At 41.7% G+C, this 22,878-nt stretch overlaps 1 protein-coding gene across 2 annotated transcripts; it reads left to right on the plus strand.

The window, feature by feature from the left end:
- Nucleotides 1-3,124: 3,124 nt before the first annotated feature.
- ALDH3A2 (aldehyde dehydrogenase 3 family member A2) lies at nt 3,125-22,074 on the plus strand. 2 transcript variants are annotated; one of them, XM_053454814.1, is made up of 12 exons: nt 3,125-3,265; nt 6,277-6,446; nt 8,597-8,828; nt 9,465-9,550; nt 9,689-9,897; nt 10,619-10,736; nt 11,228-11,369; nt 13,654-13,820; nt 15,438-15,537; nt 15,983-16,218; nt 17,899-18,018; nt 21,199-22,074. In XM_053454814.1, exons 2-11 carry the CDS (start codon nt 6,294-6,296, stop codon nt 17,974-17,976), a joined length of 1,521 nt encoding a protein of 506 aa, XP_053310789.1. In that variant the 5' UTR covers nt 3,125-3,265; nt 6,277-6,293; the 3' UTR covers nt 17,977-18,018; nt 21,199-22,074. The 2 variants fall into 2 exon arrangements, with proteins under 2 accessions (XP_053310789.1, XP_053310790.1); XM_053454815.1 differs by lacking the exon at nt 17,899-18,018.
- Nucleotides 22,075-22,878: the final 804 nt, after the last annotated feature.

The following is a 22,878-nucleotide window of genomic DNA, read 5'->3' on the forward strand; positions in this document are numbered from 1 at the left end:
CAGTTATGGTTGATGGGGTCTTTAGGGTTAATTTAGGGGCAGTTATGGTTTATGGGGTCTTTAGGTTTAATTTAGGGGCAGTTATGGTTAATGGGGTCTTTAGGTTTAATTTAGGGGCAGTTAATGGATGGGAGTGATGAGGATGATAAGTATGAATTTTATGATAATACATTTTTTTTTTAAATTTCGGGCCCCAAAATTAAGGTGCGTCTTATACATGAGGAAATATGGTAAATTTTTATTGCAAAACCCAAAGCATCATGTCCATACCTTTGCGGGATGCAGCCATTGTGGGCAGTACCAGCACTGTTGCAGGACACACCCTCATTTAATGAGAGTGGAGGATTCGGATGTTGACCCAGAAAAAGTGGCAAACCTCCCATGAGTCCCCAGCTATGATCATGTCTGTTTCTTTTATATGTCCATACTGCACGGTTCCCTTCAAAGTCATGATTGAAGTACTGCTGCTTTGGGGGAATTGTTTGCTGCTATGCTGATATCTGTGGACACACACACACTCTCCCCCTGTCTTCTGAGAGGCCACACTACTACTCCAGTGTCATGCAACGTGTGTTCCATAACCCCACTCAGGAGGCTGAAGTAGGAAGCAATAGGCAATCCCAGAGACTTGGGGCTGCCCACCAAAATACTTCAGCCGCCTTAGCCTACTATAATACTTAAGCCTACTTAGCCTACTATATGGCAAATTCAGGAAGTCGAAGCCACAACTTGCAGTTTCATGCCGATCGCATTTTATTATGCAAAATGAAGGACCAGACCTAGAAAGGTTCCGAAAGGTCAGGTTGATCTTGTATAATATATAGTTAAATAAGTGAGATAATGGATTTTACTGTAGTAGTTGAAAACGGTTGAGCGAACAGAACCAGTATATCGAAAGGTGCCTACTAAGCAGTTACAGGGGATCAAAAGTAGGCACCCGAAAATTTTATATTTTCATCTTCTATCTTGTTTTATGTGAGTTATCAATTATTTAGGAAAACAAACTATAGGAAAGTAACTGCTGTCTGTGAGCACTTATGTAACTTCAAACTACAAGGACGGTCTTGTGTCATTTTCCTCTGCCTTAAAGGGATATTAGAATGTCCCAGACAGCCAAAAATGCATATTAAAAAAAAAAAAAAAGTGCCGTGTGGAAAATTTGCAGCTCCCCTCCTCCTTGGTGGTCCAATGATTCTCACCACTGATTATATACTTGAAGCAATCAATGGCAGCACTTTCCACACATTCGCACAGCATGACTGGTTACCTGGAGCTGGCTGGCAGTAAATATACTGTCCCTTGAATTTGGAAGAAGGACACCATGATTATACCCTCTCATCATATACATTAAAGTCTTTTGCAAGTCTTTAATTATACATTTGTTTTGCTGTTAAAAAGTAATTTAATATGAATTATTTATTGGCAAGGCTGCCTGGGGTTACTGGAATGTTGCTTTAATATATTGTTTTCTAAGTAGGTTTGTTATTTAGATCTAGCAGCCTCTCCTGAAGTTAAGTAAATAATGCACAATAAATTACTCACAAAGTACCACGCACTGTGCCAATGAGGCAACAATTGCAAAATAAGTCACGTGGCAAACTTTATTCCAAGAATAGAACAATAATGCTGGAACATCTGCATAAGTGTTAGAGCTGGATTAACCCACTGAACACCACAACTTCCATCACCACAATCACAGCAGTATAACTCCTATCATTATAAAGTGATCCAGACACTGAAGGTGTTACAGTGTATCTCTTATAATTATAGCAAGATTGACATAGGCAGTGGTACGGCATATTGCCCATCACTATATACTGTGCCAGATGTTGACAGTGTTACACCCTAACTCCCATTACTATATACCGAGCTAGACAGTGGTTCAGCATAACTCCCAATGTCACATTAATATATCAATATCACTTTTTAATTGTGTGCTGGGCCATTTCTGTACGCTTTCCTAGTTTTTAAACCAAGTAGCTGTAGGTAAAGCATGTGTCCAATAATTATACATTATTAAGGGCCAGTTAAAATATATAAAAGGACCAGCTACAGGAAACTATGAAAGGTTGGCCAATCAGAATGCACAGTTAAGAATATGAACATTGATTCATCACAGATCAACATATTAAATATTTATGGGGTTCACAAAGAATAAAAAAAGACAGAAAACTACCAAAAGTGCTCCGTTGTGGTACATGCAGGTTTACTGCTGAGCACTGGGATATGACATCATATTTCATCGCTCCACATCATGACCAAGACCTCATGCTCACACCACCGCAGTCAGGTCAGCCCCGAGGTGGGTGGTGGCAGGGAGCAGTTGTTGAAAACCTTTTCATGAGCGACTGCTCTGCGCCTCTCTCTCCTTCGCTCCCTGCCCCCTGGGTACTATGAACCCTGTGCATCCGCCTTGGCACGGCCCTTTGAGTACTAAACGAGCCAGAATAATTCCTACGGATCCACGTTGAAAGAGAAGAGTTTCTACTCTATCCCCCATTCCTCCAATCGGGGGAGGGTGTGTAAGAAGGCTCCGCCCTTTTGCAGAAGCGCTCCAGGAGGCCTGGATAACACAGCGGATACCTGAGAGAGGCGGGCCAAGAAAGAACAGGCAAGACAAGAAGTGGAGATGGTAGGGAGACATTCTGAGAGAGTGAATGAGGGAGAGTGAGGACAAACTTCTTTTCAAATGGAAAAGAAAGAGCAGGAAGCATAATTCGTTGTCTGAAAACAAATGAATCAAAAACGAAACCAATTATTTTTCCCAAAACGTTTTTTCCCATACATTTGGCTAAGATGTGGCAGTGATTGCGATCCTGTAACATCTGGAGTAACATAAAATAAGTAACAGAAGAGGCTTTTCACACAAAAATATATTTGTAGTACTCGAGCGTGCAGAGGCCGGTTTGCTGAAATCTTTACTATCCCTTTAAAAGCTATTAGGCAACTTGGCATCCAACTTGTATTTTATTTACTCGCAAGATTGACCATTCCTTCAGTCATCGCAAAATGCTTTGCAATATGGGATGTTGAGGTGATGTGAAGCTATAACGTGGAGAAAGCCCGCGCGATTAATATTTCTGAGGTGATTTGGTCGATAAGCAGGGCCACATCGGACTTCAGCCCGGTCCGCCACAGCCCAGTGTCACGTGCTCCGGGGGCGGGGCATACAGCGCCGTCCTGGATCGAGCTGTGTGTTTGTCTGTCACTGCTGCAGCCTCCTGACCCGTCACTGGCGCCCCGAGTCTCTGACCATCACCCGCAGGTAGGAAGAGCAGAAGGTACAATGCAAGGTGTTCCCCCCTTCTTACGTAGCAGTTGCCCTCAATCCGGAAGCATGTCAGTGTGACGTAGGGTGGGCTCTGTCTATACGCAAAAGAGGTTGCTGAGGGAGGGGGTGCGAGCAGCTGTTTGCCCCCCCCCCCTGGTTACCATCCACGGATCTTGTTGTGATGCCTGCGTGATAACCCATTTTCTGCCATGATGGTCTACAATAGACTAATCTGCACTAGAGGCATATTTGTGGAATGTGATCGCAGGGCAATAATAACCAGTTTTAAGTTTAAATGCAGAAAGTGTGTTGGAATGTAGTCAATGTCTTTTGAAAGCTGTTACTGGGATATCGTGACATATGACAATATGACCAGCAGATTAGTGATCGATAAGGTCTTTGCAGGTCGTGATAAAGCCCTAGGGGGACCCACCCTCTCTAATCTCACCCATTTTTAAACGAAATTCAAAATGAAACTCCACTAATGCTGGTGTTCTTTTTTCTCTCCTTATGATTAGTCACCAAGTCAGCCTTGTTTACAATTTACTTAAGAAAGAGAACACTTTTGATCACCTATTTGAGTATAATATGTTACCTTTACTATCCAGAGGAGGAAGCCTCTGATACTCTTTCCTCTATTCAATATATTTGGCAATATATACATACAGCATTAACATAAACTGCATGGATTGCCATACCTACCAACTGTCCCTGTCCATGGTCCTCTTTCCTACTAATGCATGTAAATATCATGTATGTATTGATTCAGACAGGGCTGTCTTTAACGCAGGGCAAAAGGTGCAGCTTCCCTGGGTCCAGTCATTCCTGGTGGACCCTTGGGACCCAGGCAGCACTTTGAAAGGGGGGAATTGGGTCGGCAAGTTGTCCGCCAACAAAATTCATTATCCCATATTTTGCTGATACTTTAAAAAAAAAATATTAAAAGGACAGTCTAATGTCCTTGACACTCCTACTATAGAGGAATGCATATTTAAGTACTCTGTGAGCTTTGCATTGTTGATCGCAATGTTTGCAATTAGCCAGCAGAGGGAGCAGTCAGAGAGTTCTCAAATGACATTCAGGTGGGTGGGACTGTCTGATCATGTAATAGGGCATTTCTATTAGACAGCCTGATCACCTGTACAGAGGAAGGGAGATTTCCCCCGCTGCAAAAGTCAGGAGAAACAGGTGCATCCAAGGGGGCATGTAGGCACACTTTTTATGGACATGCCTGTATATGTTAATAGGGCTGTTAAGAGGTTAAAAGAAATGCAGTTAGTTCACGTGGATTAAAAGACCAGCACTGGGTGAGGTGTCACTAAGGTGTGGCACTGAATTTCTGCAGACTCACACTTTGTGGAAAACCTGCCACTAAACTTTTTTTTACTACTGATTTCTAATATTTTGGCATTTTAGAAAATGATTGAACAAACCTTCTTTATGTTAAAAGTATGTCGCAGTATTGTCCCTTTTAAGGGTTTAAGAGATTAACTTGACCATGTTCACATGCTTGCTCAAGAAGCCTGTCTCTGACAATACGGAAGATACAGTATCCATGAAGTGCTGTTTTACCCTTGCTTAACACACTGGCATATTTTGGCTGGTTGCTGCCCTACGTCTAACCTAGGGCACCCCCCACCACTTACCTCCGAAGCTGCTGTCCTTTATCCTGAGCACCAGGATATAACATCATAGTTAAGGACACGCAGCTCCGAGTAGGTTAGCTTGGGAGGCTGTGCCGGTTATATGGACTGATTACAGGGGATCTATTATGTCCTCGGCCGGTCCAAAGAGTAGTTGAGCGTTGAGGAATCCAATTGCCCAATAGGATAATTGGCATAAGCTATAAAACACCACTAGCTTAACGGTCAAAATCAACTGTAAGGTACAATTTATTTGTACTTTGACTTATGCCTTTGCCTAGCACTTTGGCTCATCTGATATCCAGTTCAAATATATAGCAGTATATAGCCAGGTTTCCTTCAATTCAACATGTCATCGTCTTGCATCTACTCTATGAAATCCACACAGAAGAGATCTTAAAGCAACGGCAGGTTTTTTTTCTGCATGTCACTGTGACTCAGATGTAACCGTCTTTGTTTAGTTCTCCCAGTGGTTTATTGTTAACGCAGTACAGTAAAAAAATACTTTGGTGCTGTGACTTACTCTTTGTTAGGTGCAGGGAAACAGATTAAACTGGACAGTCACGGTTGGCCAGGTAACATTAAACTCCAAGCTCCATGGGTTAGAATGAGACTGGTGATAGTTGAATATGGTGCATAATGTAAGACGTGAATGTTGCCTCTGTCTTCGAAATGGCATTATAGCAGCTGGTGATCAGAATACTTTCTTACTTTCTTTTGGCCTGAGGAGATAAAAATATAGCCAAATGCATAAGAAACCATGTACCTCTGACAGCAAAGACAATAGCAAATACTATGCAGTTAAATAAAAACATAGAAACTGGAAGTGTCCTCAAGATTGTAAGCTTGTGAGCAGGGCTCTCTCCACCTAATGCATCGGTTTGTCTTAGTCTGTCAATTCTCGTCTTGTCATACCCCTTGAATATATGTATTGTATTAGGCACTGCGTAAATGTTGGCGCTATAGAAATTAAAGATAACAATAATAGTAAAGTGTGAGAGCTGGCAATGTACCTGTCAGTCTCCTTTTTCATGGTCAATGATGAAATGGAAGGAGGGGGTCCTTTCCTGCAGGAAATCTGGCTTAACCTTTAGTAGGAGGGGTAATGATTATAAGAATCCTTTTCGCATCAGGTTTCATAATTAAGATAAAATGAGGTTCTAAATAGGTGCTCTGACAGCGTTTACAATTTACAAAAAGGAAATCATTAATTCGGAAACAATGTTTTAGTAACTAGTTAGTGGTAACCTGTGCTGTCCCATTAAATGTTACCATTTGTGTGTTGCATACCTAAAACAAAAATGTTTACTATCCTGTGTTTCCTTTTTTGCATTATTTGATTCCTTGTTTTTTTTCTTTCAGTCGTACAAAGTAATAAGATGAAGCAGATCGTGGAGAGAGCGAGGCAGGCCTATGCCACCGGAAAGACCCGTTCTTTAGAGTTTAGACTCCAGCAACTTCGGGCCTTCAAGAGAATGTTTATTGAGAAGGAAGATGACATCAAGAAAGCAATAAAAGCAGACTTAAAGAAGGTGCTTCATCCATAAGGATTTCACTTGTTTTGTAAAACATGCCTTGCATAATAGAGGGGCCCTCTAAAAACATGATTTTATTATCACTGAATCGGAGAACAATCATTGGGAGCATGGAAGTTATACCCTTGTTTCATTTGTTTTATGCGCCAAGTAAGCAAACCTGAAATCTTCAGGTGTGCAAAATGATTAAGAAGTAGCTAGAGCCTGATGTTTGAAGACCTTGAATACTCAGGTCTGATCTTGAGTCATCCTTGTCCAATATCAATCTGTCAAATGATTGAAGTTATCAGCACATTAGATCCTAAACCCACATTGTTCCACATTCAAAAGTCATTCCCGAACACCTCTGTAAAATATCTGTCGATGTATAAATGTCTGGGAAAGGTTACACGCCTATTAGTAAGGCTCTGGGGCTTTTGTCAAAGCCATATTGACCATATGGAGTAGGTTTAGGATTGGTGCATAAAATCATCCCTAGCAGAACATCAGGGACGTGCAACCCTGTCTTGACTTAGCTAAGCAGGCTTACTTTAGAATTAAATATGTGCAAGATATGTTATTTTGTAACTGTGTATAATGTGCGCATCCTAAAATAAGGAGAAAAAAGTGCTGAATACAATTTTAAGTAAAGTATTAAGTAAGTAAAGTATTACCGTATTGGCTCGAATATAGGCCGCACTTTTTTCCCCCACTTTAAGTTTTTAAAGTGGGGGTGCGGCCTATATTCGGGGTCTAGCGCCCGACGCCCGGGACATGCAGTCCCGGGCGCCGGGCAGGCAGCGGGGTTAAGATACAGATCCCCCGCAGCGGTGCAGGGGACCTGTATCCTTCTCCCCGATACGCTCAGACAGCCTCCCCTGCCAGCACTTCCCACGGGGGGGGGGTGCCGGCACGGGAGGTTATCTAAGCGTTTTACCTCTGCCCACCCCCGACTTACCGGAGCAGACTCCCGGGTGTCTTGCGGGGCCGGCGGGAGACATTTACGCAATACGCGCATGCAACTTCCGGTACCGGAAGTTGCATACGCGTATTGCGTAGATGTCCCTCGCCGGCCCCGCAAGACACCCGGGAGTCTGCTCCGGTAAGTCGAGGAGGGGGGGGGGGCAGAGGAGGACAGCGGCAGCGTATCGCGGGGAGGGAGGACAGCGGCAGCGTATCGCGGGGAGGGAGGACAGCGGCAGCGTATCGCGGGGAGGGAGGACAGCGGCAGCGTATCGCGGGGAGGGAGGACAGCGGCAGCGGATCGCGGGGAGGGAGGACAGCGGCAGCGGATCGCGGGGAGGGAGGACAGCGGCAGCATATCTCGGGGAGGGAGGATAGTGGCAGCATATCTCGGGGGGGGGGGGACAGAGTGGCAGCATGTTTTTTTTGGTGCTTTTTTAAAGAAAAAAAACTTTTTCTTTAAAAAAGCACCAAACTTTTAGGGTGCGGCCTATATACGGGGGCGGCCTATATCCGAGCCAATACGGTATTTGGTCTTTGGCCAATTTACTTACTGTATTAGCATACATGACCTAAGTGGGGAAATATTTTTTTTAAAAAAAGCTAACTTTAGTTAAGAGAGACAGGCTTAAAACACAACTAAAAAAGAAACTCCAATCTAACAAAGATATACCAAGAGAAATGATAGATCATTAAAATGAAGACACAGTATTTGTTAGCATGTAATATGTATCCTTGGCAACTAACGATTTTGCTGCTGGAAGCTCTCCATCGCCTTTTAGGAGTGGCTTCATGAAGAGTACAGGGCTAGCCACACATAGGTTTAGGGCTATCCCCCAACAGCCTTTAGTGGACTGGGAGTAGGCAGAACACATGTGGGCAGTAGACACGACAAAGGCTACTTCCCTGCCTGAAGAAAGACGAAACTGACCCGGGGAAGAAGGGCTTCACCCAGAGACTCAGGGAGTTCCCAGAAATGATGATAAGCTGAAGTAGCTTTGATTTTTCTTTGATTCCTTATTTTTAGTATATTAACCTGATCTGGAGTCATTGTGTAGGAACTGCGCTTAGCAGAGTATCATAATGTATTTCATTTGACAATTTTGTAGAATTGTAAAAGAGGCTAGTGTAATTTGTGAGAGGGATTGGGCACTCCTGTCTGTAATCATGTAATGATTTTGTTTTGTGATTTATCTCAATTTTAGAATGAATGCGCATCTTACACCCATGAGATCATGGGAATGTTGGGAGAAATTAACTTGGCCCTGGACAAGCTTGCTGAATGGGCAGCACCTCAGCATGTGTCAAGGAATCTAATGACCTTGGGAGATGACGTGTATATCCAGTATGAACCGCTTGGAGTTGTCCTGATTATTGGGGCTTGGAATTACCCTGTGGTGGTTCTTCTGCAGCCCCTAGTGGGTGCCATTGCAGCAGGTACAGCAGTACAGTTTGCACAATCATATTCTGTATGTTTATTGTGTATATATTTTCTACATGTATTTATATGTCTATGATTATAGTCATTTAAGTAAAGGGACACTCCAGCCATCGTATACCCTTTAATGCATATGACAGCTGAGTGGTCCCATTACATTTCATGTGGTCCTTATACAGGTGTACAGCATTCTGGATACAGCACTGTTTATTGTTAATGAGTGTGTAGACAAAGAGGTGAATTCGCAAAAGGGCTGAATTTGCCCCAACATTAAATTTTTTTGCCTCACAGTGTTCGTTAAAATGTCTGGACTGGTCCTGCACTCCTGTGCAGCAGGTTGTAACTGGATTGAATTTTTGGGAGTCAGCAGATGATACACCGCTCCAAAGCACTCGCCCTCTGGGCAGTCATCTGAGGTCATCCTTATATTCACTTTCTACTAAATTATGGAATTAGTGCCTACTCAAGAGAGGATGGTTCCCCTTCACTTCCTGGACATTGCAGTGTAATATGTGAAGTGTGTGTGTGTGTGTGTGTGTGTGTTGTTCAACACTTGGTTAGTCAGCCTCTGAATGGCAATACATTGTTGCACTTGTGTGGTTAATGCTGCGTTTTTTTTTGGGCTCTTCCCTAAGGTAATGCAGCTGTTTTGAAACCTTCCGAAGTCAGTGAAAACACAGCCAAGCTTTTGGAGAAAATTATTCCACAGTATTTAGACAAGGTACTATTACTGTCATTTCTCATTATAAGTCTAAAAACACTATTTTAGATATTTTTTTCCCCGATTACTAAGCAGGTCATGACTGTCTTTGAAATGATATATAGCGTTTGTGATGAGATGTCATCTCTGTTGTTGTAGGATCTGTACCCTGTGGTGAATGGTGGAGTACCAGAAACAACAGAGTTACTAAATGAAAGATTTGACCATATCTTCTATACTGGCAGTACTGGTGTGGGCAAAGTCATAATGTCAGCTGCTTCCAAGTTCCTGACACCTGTAACCCTTGAGCTGGGAGGGAAGAGTCCATGTTATATCGATAAGAACTGTGATATTGATATTGCTAGTAGGTGAGTTGAACTTTGTCATCCCAAAGAGGATAAAGGTTACTTTTTCATTGAAACATAGAATTTGTTGGGCGATAAGAACCATTCTGCATGTATAGTCTGCCTGTTTTATCTTATGTACAGAGTAGTCTTGTGCTTGCTTATCCAATGTATGTTTAAATTCCATCAATGATTACTGTGTGAGCTATGTGTGTACATTTTTTATTTTTAAATGTATAAATGTGTTTTGGTGGCCATGATTTGAATACATATAATATGGGGATAACATCCGATAAAATATTGGGCTATTCTGTTTTTCTCAAGGGAGATATTTTATTATTGTTTGCTATCTTATCTGATTTTGTGGTTCTGGGATCAGCCACGACCTCAAGCATACATTCAAGGTAATACATTACCATATATAACAAAGTATCTATAGAGTGCAACCATATAACTGTCACAATAGAGAGAGTGAAAATTAATAATATACAAAATTGAGAACAAGACTAGTATACATTGAGGCATATTGATACAGAACGAGAAGAGGGCCCTGCTTCTGTAAGCTTAAAATCTTTTTGAGGGTTGAGAAGGAATGAGACAGAAGATGAGACACTTATTGGACGAACATTGCTTGATTGTAGCGAGAGTTATGTGGAGAGTCTGTGATGTGTATATTTTGAAGGTGGGTGGTATAGCATTTTAAGATAACAGAAAATATTCCATTTATTTATTTTTACTCCACTAGACGCATAACTTGGGGTAAATATCTCAACTGTGGTCAGACATGCATCGCCCCTGATTATGTGCTGTGTGACAAGTCTGTCCAGGGAAAACTGGTGGAAAAAATCAGAGAAACGCTTAAGGTACGCGGTGAATATATGTAGAAATTAAACTCTCTACAAGTTTTACAGTTTATTAATTTGAATATACCTTACATATGCCTTGTGCTTGATCACACATAAACAAGCTGGTATCTCATACTGTTTGGCGAGGCAAATCCATAAAAGGTTATGTTTCACTTTATATGCTGCCCTGAATAAAATCGAAACCTATGTAAAAACGTCACAAATAGCTTAAGGTGATTTCTGAGATTCTTGATCTACAGATCCATTGGTAGCTGTCTTAATGATGTTTACTCAAGATCTTCCCTCCTCAACAGCAAAGTTGAACAAATACATTTTATTGGCAGACAAGGGTCAGGTATGAATACACTGAAATAGGTTGAATCCCTGAGTTTTGCTCAGTAGCAAAGTCATGCGGTGTGTTTCAACTTGCAAAGGGCTTCATCAAGGTGCAGAACCATTATAACCTGAGAAATTCTAAAACTTTTTAAAATTATGTATGTTCTTTGAAGGAATTTTATGGGGAAAATGCCAAAGAGTCTCCAGATTATGAAAGAATTATCAGCAGGCGTCATTTTAAACGCCTGCTCGGATTGATGGAAGGACAGAAGATTGTTATTGGAGGGGACCATGACGAAGCAGCATGTTATATTGGTAATGTGACTTAACCTTTTGAATTCCATCAACAAATATATTGGTGTTATAGGTTTTACTGGCTAACTGAACAATTTGTTTAGGAATTTCCGTTTCTCTTTAGGCAGCGATTGGCCCACGGACTAGGCAGTCCAATATGGCAGCTTGATATTATGGTAGCAGATGCTGTGGGGGTGGGCAGCTGGGGAATTAAATAGACAGCATGCTGTCAGCTAATTAGTTGTGAGATCAGCTGTCTGGCATGCTGGGGGGTAAAAAAGCATCCTTCCTATCGGGGATTGTTACAAGTGCCCCCCTCTAAAATCCATTCTCCCAATAAAAAAAAAAAAAGAAATGGAATCAAAACAAAAACACATTAATTAACATGTGGCAGTTTGTAGTTACTTTTGCTACTTTGTTTGGAATTTATAGGCAGTAATTGGGGAGAGTTGTGTTTTGTATGTTATTTATCTCATATGATCCATGGTTTACCCTAAAATCAAACAATATATAGGTTTCCCTAATTAACGTGTAAGCTGTCTGAAGAACTGTCACCTAAATGTAAAACTATAGTAAAACTCTGGCCCCTAGCAGGGGAAAATATGCACTGACTCTCTTTTTAAAAAAGCTTTGCATATCATTTCCAATCTTATTTTTTTTTAAAAAAAAAAAGGACATACCCAACTATACAACAGTAAACATAAAAGTTCCACTCATGTGGTTAGAACAAGTATTTATGTGGTTTATAAGTGATTTAACAGAAGGTTTGAGGGATTTCAAGCAGTTTGCTGCTGTGACTTACTACCTCCCACTCGCTGTTTTCAGTTTAGTCTTCCTTTAAACTACTCCCGTTACCTCTCCTAATGATACACTAAATAAAGCTTTTTGGTATTCTGCATTTCCATATTTTTGAAGGTTTATATTATAAACCTTCCTAATAACTAATAACTCCTGCCTAATATAATAGCTGGGTTCTATGATTCTCGATAAAGGAGCCTTCTGTCACGTTGTTGTGGACTTGAAAGGTGACCTCATAACTTGATCTATTTCCGTAATTGCCAAGGCAAGTCTTTTACATTGAACAGATAAAGTTTAAAGGAGAAATTTTATACTTTTTCAATATATCTTAAGGAACAGGTTCCCATAGAATTGTAAAAAGGGTTAAAACCCCCAAAATACATTTAACAAAGAATCCAAGTGTGCAGGGCTGGCCTTAGGTCTTGAGGCACCCTGTGCAGTCCACCCCTGTGCCTCATGTCATCTCTCTTTATTGCTACTCCTATTTCACTTTCTCCTCCCTTTCTTTTCCATACTGTATCTCACCCTTTTCTCCCTACCTGTCCCTTTCTTTTATTTCTCCCATTTCTGTTCATCATACATCTCCCCCTTTTTTCCCCTCTCCCTCTTCTGCCCCCTTTCTCTTTATATCTTCTCTCCCTTTTTCATTATCTCCCCCTATGTCCCCATGTCTCCTCTCATTCACTATCTCTCCCCTTACTTGTTATCTCTTCCCTTTTTCCCCATCTTTTCTTTCTCTTTATCTCCCTCCACCTCATTCTCTCCCTATATATTTCTCTTTATTTCTTCATTTTCTTCTTATCTTCTGCTCCCCTTCCTCTCCATCTCTTGCCTTTCTGAAGTCCTGTGGTGGTGAGTGCAAGTTCTGTTCATAGAAACCTCTGTCTCAGTTCTCCATCGTGGTGTGCGCAGCTTCAGTGCTAAACGCCAGTATTTGACACCGTATCCCGGTGCTCAACATCAATAGTCATCACACATCACAAATAAGCAGTAAAACAGTTGTCGGTATGAAGAGACCTCCTACTCCCTTTATTGTAGGCTACTTAGAGGTAGATCCATGATCTCTCCAACTTGCCCTGCTCCTCCAGCGATGTCCAGTCTTTCTCTGGAGAGAGCTGGCAGGGTGGCAGACATCGGTGTGTGCCTGTCAGCTGCTGCAGAAAGATGGCTGAAGTGTGGAGATCGTTTGATCTCCACACCCAAAGCCTCTGGCAGAGCCACAGATGAGGCACCCTCTTGGTTGTTGCGTCCTGTGCGGTCACACACGTCGCGCATCCTTAAAGTCGGCCCTGCAAGTATAAGAGATGTTGTTGCTCTGCAGTATAACTATGATTATGTAAAAATGGGATCTACAATAGCCTTTTTTCAGAGTGTGTTTGTTGCACCCCTTTGATCAAATAATCGCAATTTATTAAACTCGGAGCTCTTTACCATTATCTCCATTTACACGCCGCAGACATCTAAAAACATGTTCGTCAACCACTCATTGCAATCGCCTGTTTTACAGCACCAACGGTACTGGCTGATGTCAATCCAGAGTCGAAGGTCATGCAAGAAGAAATATTTGGGCCATTGCTTCCTATAATATCAGTTGGAAATTTAGAGGAAGCCATTACGTTCATTAATGAGAGAGAAAAGCCCCTGGCCCTGTATGTATTTTCAAATGATAAAAAGGTAAGTCAGAAGAGTTCTGTGTGTGTGACATATATTAATATACTTTAATCCAGCTAAAAATGTAAAAGCCAAGTGTGTGGATTATACACACACACACACACAAATATACACACACACACATATAGATATATATATCTATTATATATATATATATATATATCAAAGATAAGAATAATTGTATTTCTAGTTCTGGGTGGGTAAATCAGCCTGAGATAGCGGTGCACACCAGGATGTATAGCACGGTATTACTATAACACTATATTAAAGGCCACTTTAGCCATCATATGCACTTCAATGCTGAGTAAATGTTCAAATGGTTGTCATTGCAGATGCATGAAAGGATTCTGCAGAACCCCCCATATGCGTTTGCCTCCCCAACCTCATTAGCTTACACAATACAGCACTGGATCAACGAGAGTTCAAGTGCAGAAAGCAACCAATCAGTGCAAAGACAGGACCAGGGAGCAGTGGCGTCTCCAGCTTTCATTTTTAGGGGGGGCACATGGGGGGTCAGGGACCAAAGGAGGGGGGCCAATTATAAAACGGTACATATACACTATATATATAATATATATATATATATATATATATATATATATATATATAAAGTCCAAGAGTTACAATTGCACACCAACCACTGCTTATCTGCCCGGTGCCAAATAACTGTAGCAATCAATCATATAAAGTCCAGTGATAGTTATCGGCACTCCAGGGACTTCTATAAATAATTACACGAAACCTCCGATTTTCTGGTCAACGTTTCAGTCTATTTTATTGTAGACTTTCATCAGGACATGCCGGCACCGCGACCAAGGCAGAGGCATCGCGGAGAAGAGTGAGAGGTGGCGACTGGTTTCTGAAAACGTATTCCTCAGCGTCCGTTCGGTGCCTCTCTCTCTCCTCCGCGTCTGTTCGGCACCTCTCTCCTCCGCGTCTATTACAAAAAAAAAGACGGCATTTCAATTGGGGGGGCACACGGGGGGGCACAGCATGTTGTAGGGGGGCCATGGCCCCCTCTGGCCCCCCCTGCCGATGCCACTGCCAGGGAGGGGGGTGTTGCACCACAGCTCTGGAGTTGCAGCTTCTCCTAAACATAGGTAGTAGGTACTTTTTTTAACAGTTTGAAGAATGCATATTAAAGTGCCCACAAAATACTTTCGTATGCTTTCTTTGTGAGGCTACATGGGGCACTGGACTGTCTGTGACACTCACAAATAATAATAAAAAAAAAAGTATATTAAGGTACTTTGTAAGTACTTTAATATGCATTATTCCAAAACGTAAAATTGAAAGTACTTACCTTGGGTAGCAGTCTCCTCCGTGGTCCGACAATTCTCGCCACTGATTGGCTGCTTGAAGCCTGGATTTTCACACACACAACATTTGCAGAGCCAATGCTGGATCAAGGTTAAGTAAATCAAATGCAAGTATATCACACTGCATGGAAAGTAGCTGAGGGCGAGCAAAGGGGCTGATGCATATGGGGTACTCTGCAGGTTCCCCACATGCGTTTCCAGACTAATTTGGCATCGGTGGTTCCAAACCCTTTAGATTCAGTTGTCACTGGCAGCCCTCTGAACTGTTGAACAAACTGTACGTTAGTAATTTATCTTTCAGGTCATCAAAAAGATGATTGCCGAGACGTCCAGTGGGGGTGTAACAGCCAATGATGTTATTATGCACTTCTCAGTTGCATCACTGCCATTTGGAGGTGTTGGTGAGTACACATTTGTAAAGATTATCGTACTTTCTCTGCTTATACCATTACTGTGCTCGACACAATGGGTTTAGAACAAATAGGCAAATGCAGGGGAGTGTGATACACACCCGTGCTGGTGAGCATTTCTGATTCTACATTGACCAATAGAGGTTTTTGTTTTAAAGGGATAGTGGACCGAGGCAATGTGTCCTGTGCATATTATAGATGATTCAAAAAAAGGGATGATTGACTGATATTGTATACCAGACAGGATATTGTGTGTCCTAAACCAGAGCAGTTGGATTATTAAATGTTGAATGTAGAATGCCCGATGACCCACTGTACTAAACAGACACTGTCAGTTTGATGTATGGGAAAATTTGATTTGATAACAAGAAGTCTATTATTATTATTATTATTATTATTATTATTAAATGTATTCTCGTCTCATATTTCTTTAAAGGTAACAGCGGCATGGGTGCCTACCATGGTAAACACAGCTTTGATACTTTCTCCCATAAACGCTCTTGTCTCATCAAGTCTCTTGCCATGGAAGGGGTAAATAAAATCAGGTACCCCCCATACAGCCTTAAAAAGTTGGAGTGGACCAAGTTTCTGCTGATGAAAAAAGTGAACAAGAAAAAGCTGAGCCTGCTGCTTCTACCCATTGTAGCCGTGCTTGCTGCTGTAGTTCTTAAGGTAAGGAATAATGTAGTATGTTTCTTGCCATTGTCGTTTTCCTCTGTTATGAGTTTATAATATTTGTTTTTTCCTTATAGCAATTGCCTAGTTGTTTATTCTGCAGCATATATATTTGAGATTTTAGAGATAATTCATGGTGCCCAAAAGTAAGTATAAAAGATGCACGCTAGGTAGGATACACATAGCAGGAAAAGTGTGCTTTCCCTTCCGTCCGTTGATGGAAGTCTCACATGTTGGAGTACCCATGAGACGCATGCCTGGTGTTTTATTCTAAAATGGAAGGTTCTGTATTGGGAGAAGGGAAAATGCTGATTGGTCTGTGACCAGTTGGCAGCTTTTCTGTGGGTAAATTGAAGTAAAAAAAAAAAAAGAAAGAAAGAAAGAAAGATTGCTGTCTTTAAACAGTGGTTGGGTCCATGGAGCAGGAACCCAGTATGGTTGGTAACCAAGTAAGGAGAAAAAAAAAAAAGGCCCAGTATGCTGCCAGTTGATCTGTTATGAACTGCCAGTTGATCTGTTATGAACTGCCAGTTGATCTGTTATGAACTGCCAGTTGATCAGATGGCTGGCATACTGGAAAAAAGCAGAGGTGAGGGATTATGGCATCCAACACCCAACGACCCCCCCCCGATAAAAATGTAAGAACAAATAAAATAAACAAGGACACATTTATTTAGATCCTTTTCATGTTTAAAATGAATGGACCAATGAGCTTTGATGGACTACAACATCCTTCGCCTTCGGTCAGAATGGTGATGATGGTGTTGGGAGTCGTATTCCCTAAAGTGAGTGCATCGGAGGTACAACAAGAAAAACGTAATTGCAGGCATAAATTGACTAAGGGATGTGGGAGCTTTCAAGAAAATGATTTTGTTTCCATCACTTCTACTGTTTGGTTTGGATTTTTTTATTTTATTTTTTGAAGTGGGGAGGTGGGGGGTTACCACATTATATTGTTATGTGATGCATGGTGTGCCCTAATCTAGATATCTATTTATAGCTTAACTTGTCCTGCAAAAATATATATACATACCGGTATATTTCGCAAGTTTAATGTAAGCTGTTTCTAAAGTTGTTATCGAAATGCAAAAATACTAAAAATGGCCCGGCCTCTTATGTGACCTTGTTTCAGTCGCATACCAAAAGAGATCTCTGCCTAGATATATAATTTTTGTCACGATAATTATAAGAAATAAACTTGGACCACCCAGTAATTCAGCTTCAAAGCCAATCCAACAAGGACAAAGCAAAATACACGCTCAGTGAGTGTGTGTGGTAGCTGTTGGTACTACTAGATGTTTCCACTTCACAATACCAGCACTTACAGTGGCCCAGAGCTGATCTAACAAGGCATAAACTTTACACCACGACCCATTCTACTGGCAATGTTTCCCAAAGAGATGGCTGCCCGTGTGCTTGATTTTATACACCTGTTAGCAAAAGGTGTGACTGAAACACCTAAACTCAATAGGAGGGGTGTCCACAAACTTTTGGTCATGTAGGGTATCGGGATATCTGTATATAGTATTATGTTTACAATGCCAGTGTTTTGAAGAAATATACATACAGTCACTTAAGTAAATAAGAGTGGCAACATACGATTCTTCAGTCTCTGTGTTGTTTTCTTTCACATTGTTGACGTTGAGGCTAATACTGAATCATTTCGGGTTTTCTCAGAAGTATCGCTGGGAGATGGCAGGCAGAGGGCTTCAGCTTGTGCAGGCATGTCAGAGACTGTGTTATAATCAAGACTGAATAGCAGATTTCAGGGAGCATCGTTGCTACTGTAACAGTGAGGTATGCAATCCCCCACAATTACCCCACATAAGTACACAGGGGAGCATGCCATACAGGGGTTGTAAACATTTTTACTGCAAAGCTCTGGGAACAATCTTATCTAAAAAGGCAACCAGCCACATTCAAAGTCACTTAAATCCCCTTCAAAGTCACTTCTTCCCCATTTTGATGCTCGGTTTGAACTTCAGCAAGTTGTCTTGACCACGTCTACATGCATTGAGTTCCTGCCATGTGATTGGCAGATTAGCTTTTTGTGTTAACAAGCAATTCAACAGGTGTACCTAATAAAGTGGCCAATGAGTGTATATTAAAAAATACAAATATGTTTGTGTACAATATAGTTGAATATCACTTTGCAGCTTTTTCCACGTGTTAGATATATAGCAATTAAGTAAGTAAATTGTAAGAAATGTTTTGCCAGTATTTTTTCTAGCTGTTTTTATTTTCTTCATCCCAGTCTGCAGAATCTTAACTCCTTGGCATCCATGTGTACTGGATAAAGAGAACGTCAGTACTAGGCAGATAGTATAAAATAGAATCTTATGTGATGGGATTGGGAGTACATCTTTACACACAATTTAGTGTGATTAATCCTTTTTAATAAAATATGCAGTAAAAAAAACACAAAACCTTTACTATTCCTCTCACTGATTTCTGGGCCTAGAAAGTTTTGTCCTCTGAAGCGACTACGAATTTAGGAGTGAGTTTTATCTCTAGATAAGTAAAAATTAAATAGTTCAATTTATTCCTACAGTAAGTAAAGTGCCATGAAACAGAATACACACACCAGAACAGGCTGTGCCACACAGACAACCAAACACACACACATCAGGACAGGTTCTGCCACACCGACAACCAAAGACACACACACCAGGACAGGCTTTGCCACACCGACACCCAAACACACACGCACCAGGACAGGCTCTGCCACACCGACACCCAAACACACACCCCAGGACAGGCTTTGCCACACTGACACCCGCATCTGGACCAGCTAAGCTAACATTTTCCACACTGCTTATGTCTTTTGTGTTTTTGCCCCTTGTGTATCACCCCAGCCAGCCCTATGTGTATTAATACCCCCAGCCTGTCCCTCCCTTTGGTATTTATTTATGTGATGGCCCCCCTTGTGTATTGATGCCGCCAGCCCCCACGTGTATTTGTGCACTCCAGCGAGCCCCCCATTGTGTATTTCTACAATGTAGTTAATCAACCCTGGCACCTAGATTGCATCCACAGGACCTGCCTAGCACCCAGATTGGAAGCATAGGACTTTCCATCTTTCCCCCAAACAGCCTCCCTATGGCATATTTCCCTACAAACCGCCTGCCTGTGGCATATTTGCCCCCAAAACAGCCTGCCTGTTGTATCATTGCCCTCAAAACAGCCTGCATCTTTGCCCCAAACAGCTATTATTATTATTATTTATTGTTTTATATAGCGCCATCAAATTCCATAGTGCTGTACAATGGATATCACACACGTATTCATTCACAAATACCGTATTGGCTCGACTATAGGCCACACCTGATTATAGGCTGCACCCTAAAAGTTAGGTGCTTTTTTAAAGAAAAATTTAGATTCTTAGAAAAAAAACAATTTAGTGGAATAGATATGCTGCCACTCTGCCCCCCCGAGATATGCTGCCACTCTGTCCCCCCCCGAGATATGCTGCCACTCTGCCCCCTAGTAATCCCACCCCCCGCTAGACTTACTAATGCAGACTCCCGGGTGTCTAGTGGGGCCGGCAGGGGACATCTGCGCCATATGCATAGACAACTTCTGGTACCGGCACTTCCGCCGTAGGAAGTACCGGCAAGGGAGATTGTTAAAGCACATCGTGCAGACGTTCACCGGTGAGGGTAAACAACCTCCACTGCCGGCACGTATGCGCGATGTGCTTTAACGATCTCCCTTCCTGGCACCCCCAACCCCCCTCCCCCATGGAAAGTGCTGGCAGGGGAGACTGTCTCAGCGCATTGTGTAGACGTCCACGGCTGCCAGAGAGTAGGATCCAGGTCCCCTGCAGCGCTGCGGGGGATCTGTGTCCTAACCCTGCCCGCACCCGGAACTGCATGTCCCAGGCATCTGCGATACGAATTGCGCATTCCTGCGCTAAACCCCGATTATAGGCCGCACCCCCACTTTAAAGACTTAAAGTGGGGGGGGGCGTGCGGCCTATATTCGGGCAAAACGGTATTTATTCACTCATTCATATACTAATTCACGGATACTCATTCATTCACTCATTCACAGATGCTCATTAATTCCCTCATTCAGATACTCATTTACATATAGTCATTCACTCCCTCATCGAAACTCATTAATTCCCTCATTCAGATACTCATTAATTCACTCATTCATTCACTCAATCTCACATACTTATTCATACAGCTTCCCTACCCCCTTACCTGAATTGCAGATGTCTCTGTGCTGCTTGCAGACTTCCGCAGGGGCCTGCTGCACAGTGTGCGAGCTACGCACAGGTAAGTAGCAAGCCCCTGCGGAAATGATCACAAGGGTTGCCCAGGCCCCCTAGAGTGGCCGGGCTTGTTTGCAGTTGCGACCCCCGTGACCGCAGTTGCTGCCCCTTTTTCCCTGCATTAAAGACGGCCCTGGCGGCCGTTTCAGCTGCCTCCATCACCTGTGAAAATATGTTCTGAAAAGTATCAGCGGATGCACTTTCAAGAATGAGTAATTTTCTTTTGGAATTATCATCTATGGGTTGATACATGCTGAAAGTGCTATGAGGTATATTTACTAAACCAGGAGTTTGGAGAAAGGTTAGAGATCTCGGTACCGTGATATCCATACTTGGGAGAAGCCCTGCTTCCCTGAGTCACTTTCTTCTTCCTCTCCGCCTAAGCTAGTCCTGGATCGTAAATATACTGTAGGTAAATCTCTACACTATACATTACACAGGGCCAGTTCACCTCTACTTGCAGGAGAACCTTACAATGATTTCAGGGAATTGTAATGTTCAACTCTCCAGCCAACTCTTGTTTTATTAAATACACCATTATCTCTCTTTTCCGTAGTAATGTATATTAGAGATGCAGCATCCCTTGATTTATGCAAATAAAGTATTAATGTGCGTGATATTACACACAGAGTTTTGCTGACAATTGTTAGAACACTTAGATATTGGCTTTTTACATGTCTTCTTGATTTGTTTTGCAGTTGATCTGAAACGAAGCTGCAGCAACAGAAATAGCATCCGAGGTGTCCGCTTCCAATTACTGATTTATTGTACATATGAAGCTTAAATATAGGGGGTAAATACATTAAAAGGATTGATGGGTTTACATGCTTTGAACGATAAAGTCTGCATACACACATTTTACTGCTGTCCTACTAACATTACCTTTTTAATTTTTACTTATCCCTCAGCTTGTGTAGTACAGTTTTTGACTGCTGCACTGCCACTGTAAAGAATTACAGTTAAAAATAAGAAATCCCAAACATTGCCTACCATGGGCTACTTATTGGACATTTCATCAGTTTATTGTTTAAATAAATGACATCATTTCGCAGCCCAATTGTTTTATTTTGCTTTGCCGCTCTCCATGATGAACATTAAATCCCATCTTGCATTATAATATTTAACTATGCAACACGTATAGAAAGCTCTGGAGTGTTTTATGAGACATTTTGGGGGGGATCCCCAAAATGTAAAGCATATGTTTTAAAGGGAAAGCAGTGTAAAAATCTTGGGTATCTTTTGTATGGCAGTTCTATTAAGGTTTTATAAAATTAATCTTTTGCACTATTACCATACTTGGGAACTCTGTGGCTTCAGCTGCCCGGAGCCTCACCTTGCAGGAGGTCCCGCTGGTGTCGGTGGGTAGACCCTGCCGATGTTAGGGCCACAAGCCATTTTTGGAGGGAAAGTGGGCAAAACCCAGAGAGTTTCCAGATATGACTATTACTGCGAACTAAAATAACCTATCCAAAGGAATTCCAGGTGTTGACAGCAAAGCTGATTGTTAAGATATCTGAAATATGTAAATAAAAACTTTTTAATTCATATTAAAAATATATGATCAATGATTTAAATGCCTCAGTTTTGTTTGTTTATAAATGAAGTATATCATTTTCATGATGTAGTGTCTTCAGTTTGTGATTGGGAGTATCTAAAGAGGGACAGCATTACAATGAGAGCCTTTAATTTGAATAAGGTTTGTCCTGTGCCTTTATAATGATGGTTGCAAGGAAATCCGTGTGTGAGCTACTCATCCAAACATACATGTGGCATACTTGAAGTACCCCATCATTGGCACAAAACATCAGCACATGAAGGGGTGGAAAGCTGCAGAGCTTTCCCGTAAGGAAAGTAAATTTTTTTCTTTTCCAAATTACAAAGTTGTTTCAAATAGATCGGTTGTTTAGGGGGCTTCCTGGGACACCAGATTGTCTCTAAGATCATAAATGATTTCCGTGATTGTAAATTGTTTTAGAAAATAACCAGGAGCTTACAAGTTTTGTAAGAGAAAACAAAGTGTTTCAAGGACATTGGTCAAAAAAGAAGTAATAGCAACACAAATGTATTCTGACGTAGATTTCTCCAGAAATTTGGGAACTAAACAAAACTAAACAATCTTTTCAAAAGTAACATCAAGTATTAGAGAGAGTGAGAACATTACATTAGATTTACACGGTTAGAGAACATAGAGGTACATCAGACACACAACCAGATATATTTAGGCAAGGAATAAATATCTGGGCAGTTAGTAGTAAATAAATATATCTTCATTATGTGCATTCACGGCATCAAAATATGTAACTTGAGAAGGTGTTGTGGCAGACCTCATTCCCTTTGCTGAGCCAGACCACCTTGGAGATGGTTAAGCCTACATTAGG

This window comes from Spea bombifrons, chromosome 2, assembly GCF_027358695.1.
Source record: "Spea bombifrons isolate aSpeBom1 chromosome 2, aSpeBom1.2.pri, whole genome shotgun sequence".
In the NCBI taxonomy this organism is placed as follows: Eukaryota; Metazoa; Chordata; class Amphibia; order Anura; family Pelobatidae; genus Spea; species Spea bombifrons.

Coding starts and splice junctions, on each gene's coding strand:
- ALDH3A2 (XM_053454814.1), top strand. CDS start 6,294: ATGAAGCAGATCGTGGAGAGAGCGAGGCAGGCCTATGCCACCGGAAAG. Junction 6,447..8,596: donor TAAAAGCAGACTTAAAGAAG/GTGCTTCATCCA, acceptor TCTCAATTTTAG/AATGAATGCGCATCTTACAC. Junction 15,538..15,982: donor ACTGCCATTTGGAGGTGTTG/GTGAGTACACAT, acceptor ATTTCTTTAAAG/GTAACAGCGGCATGGGTGCC.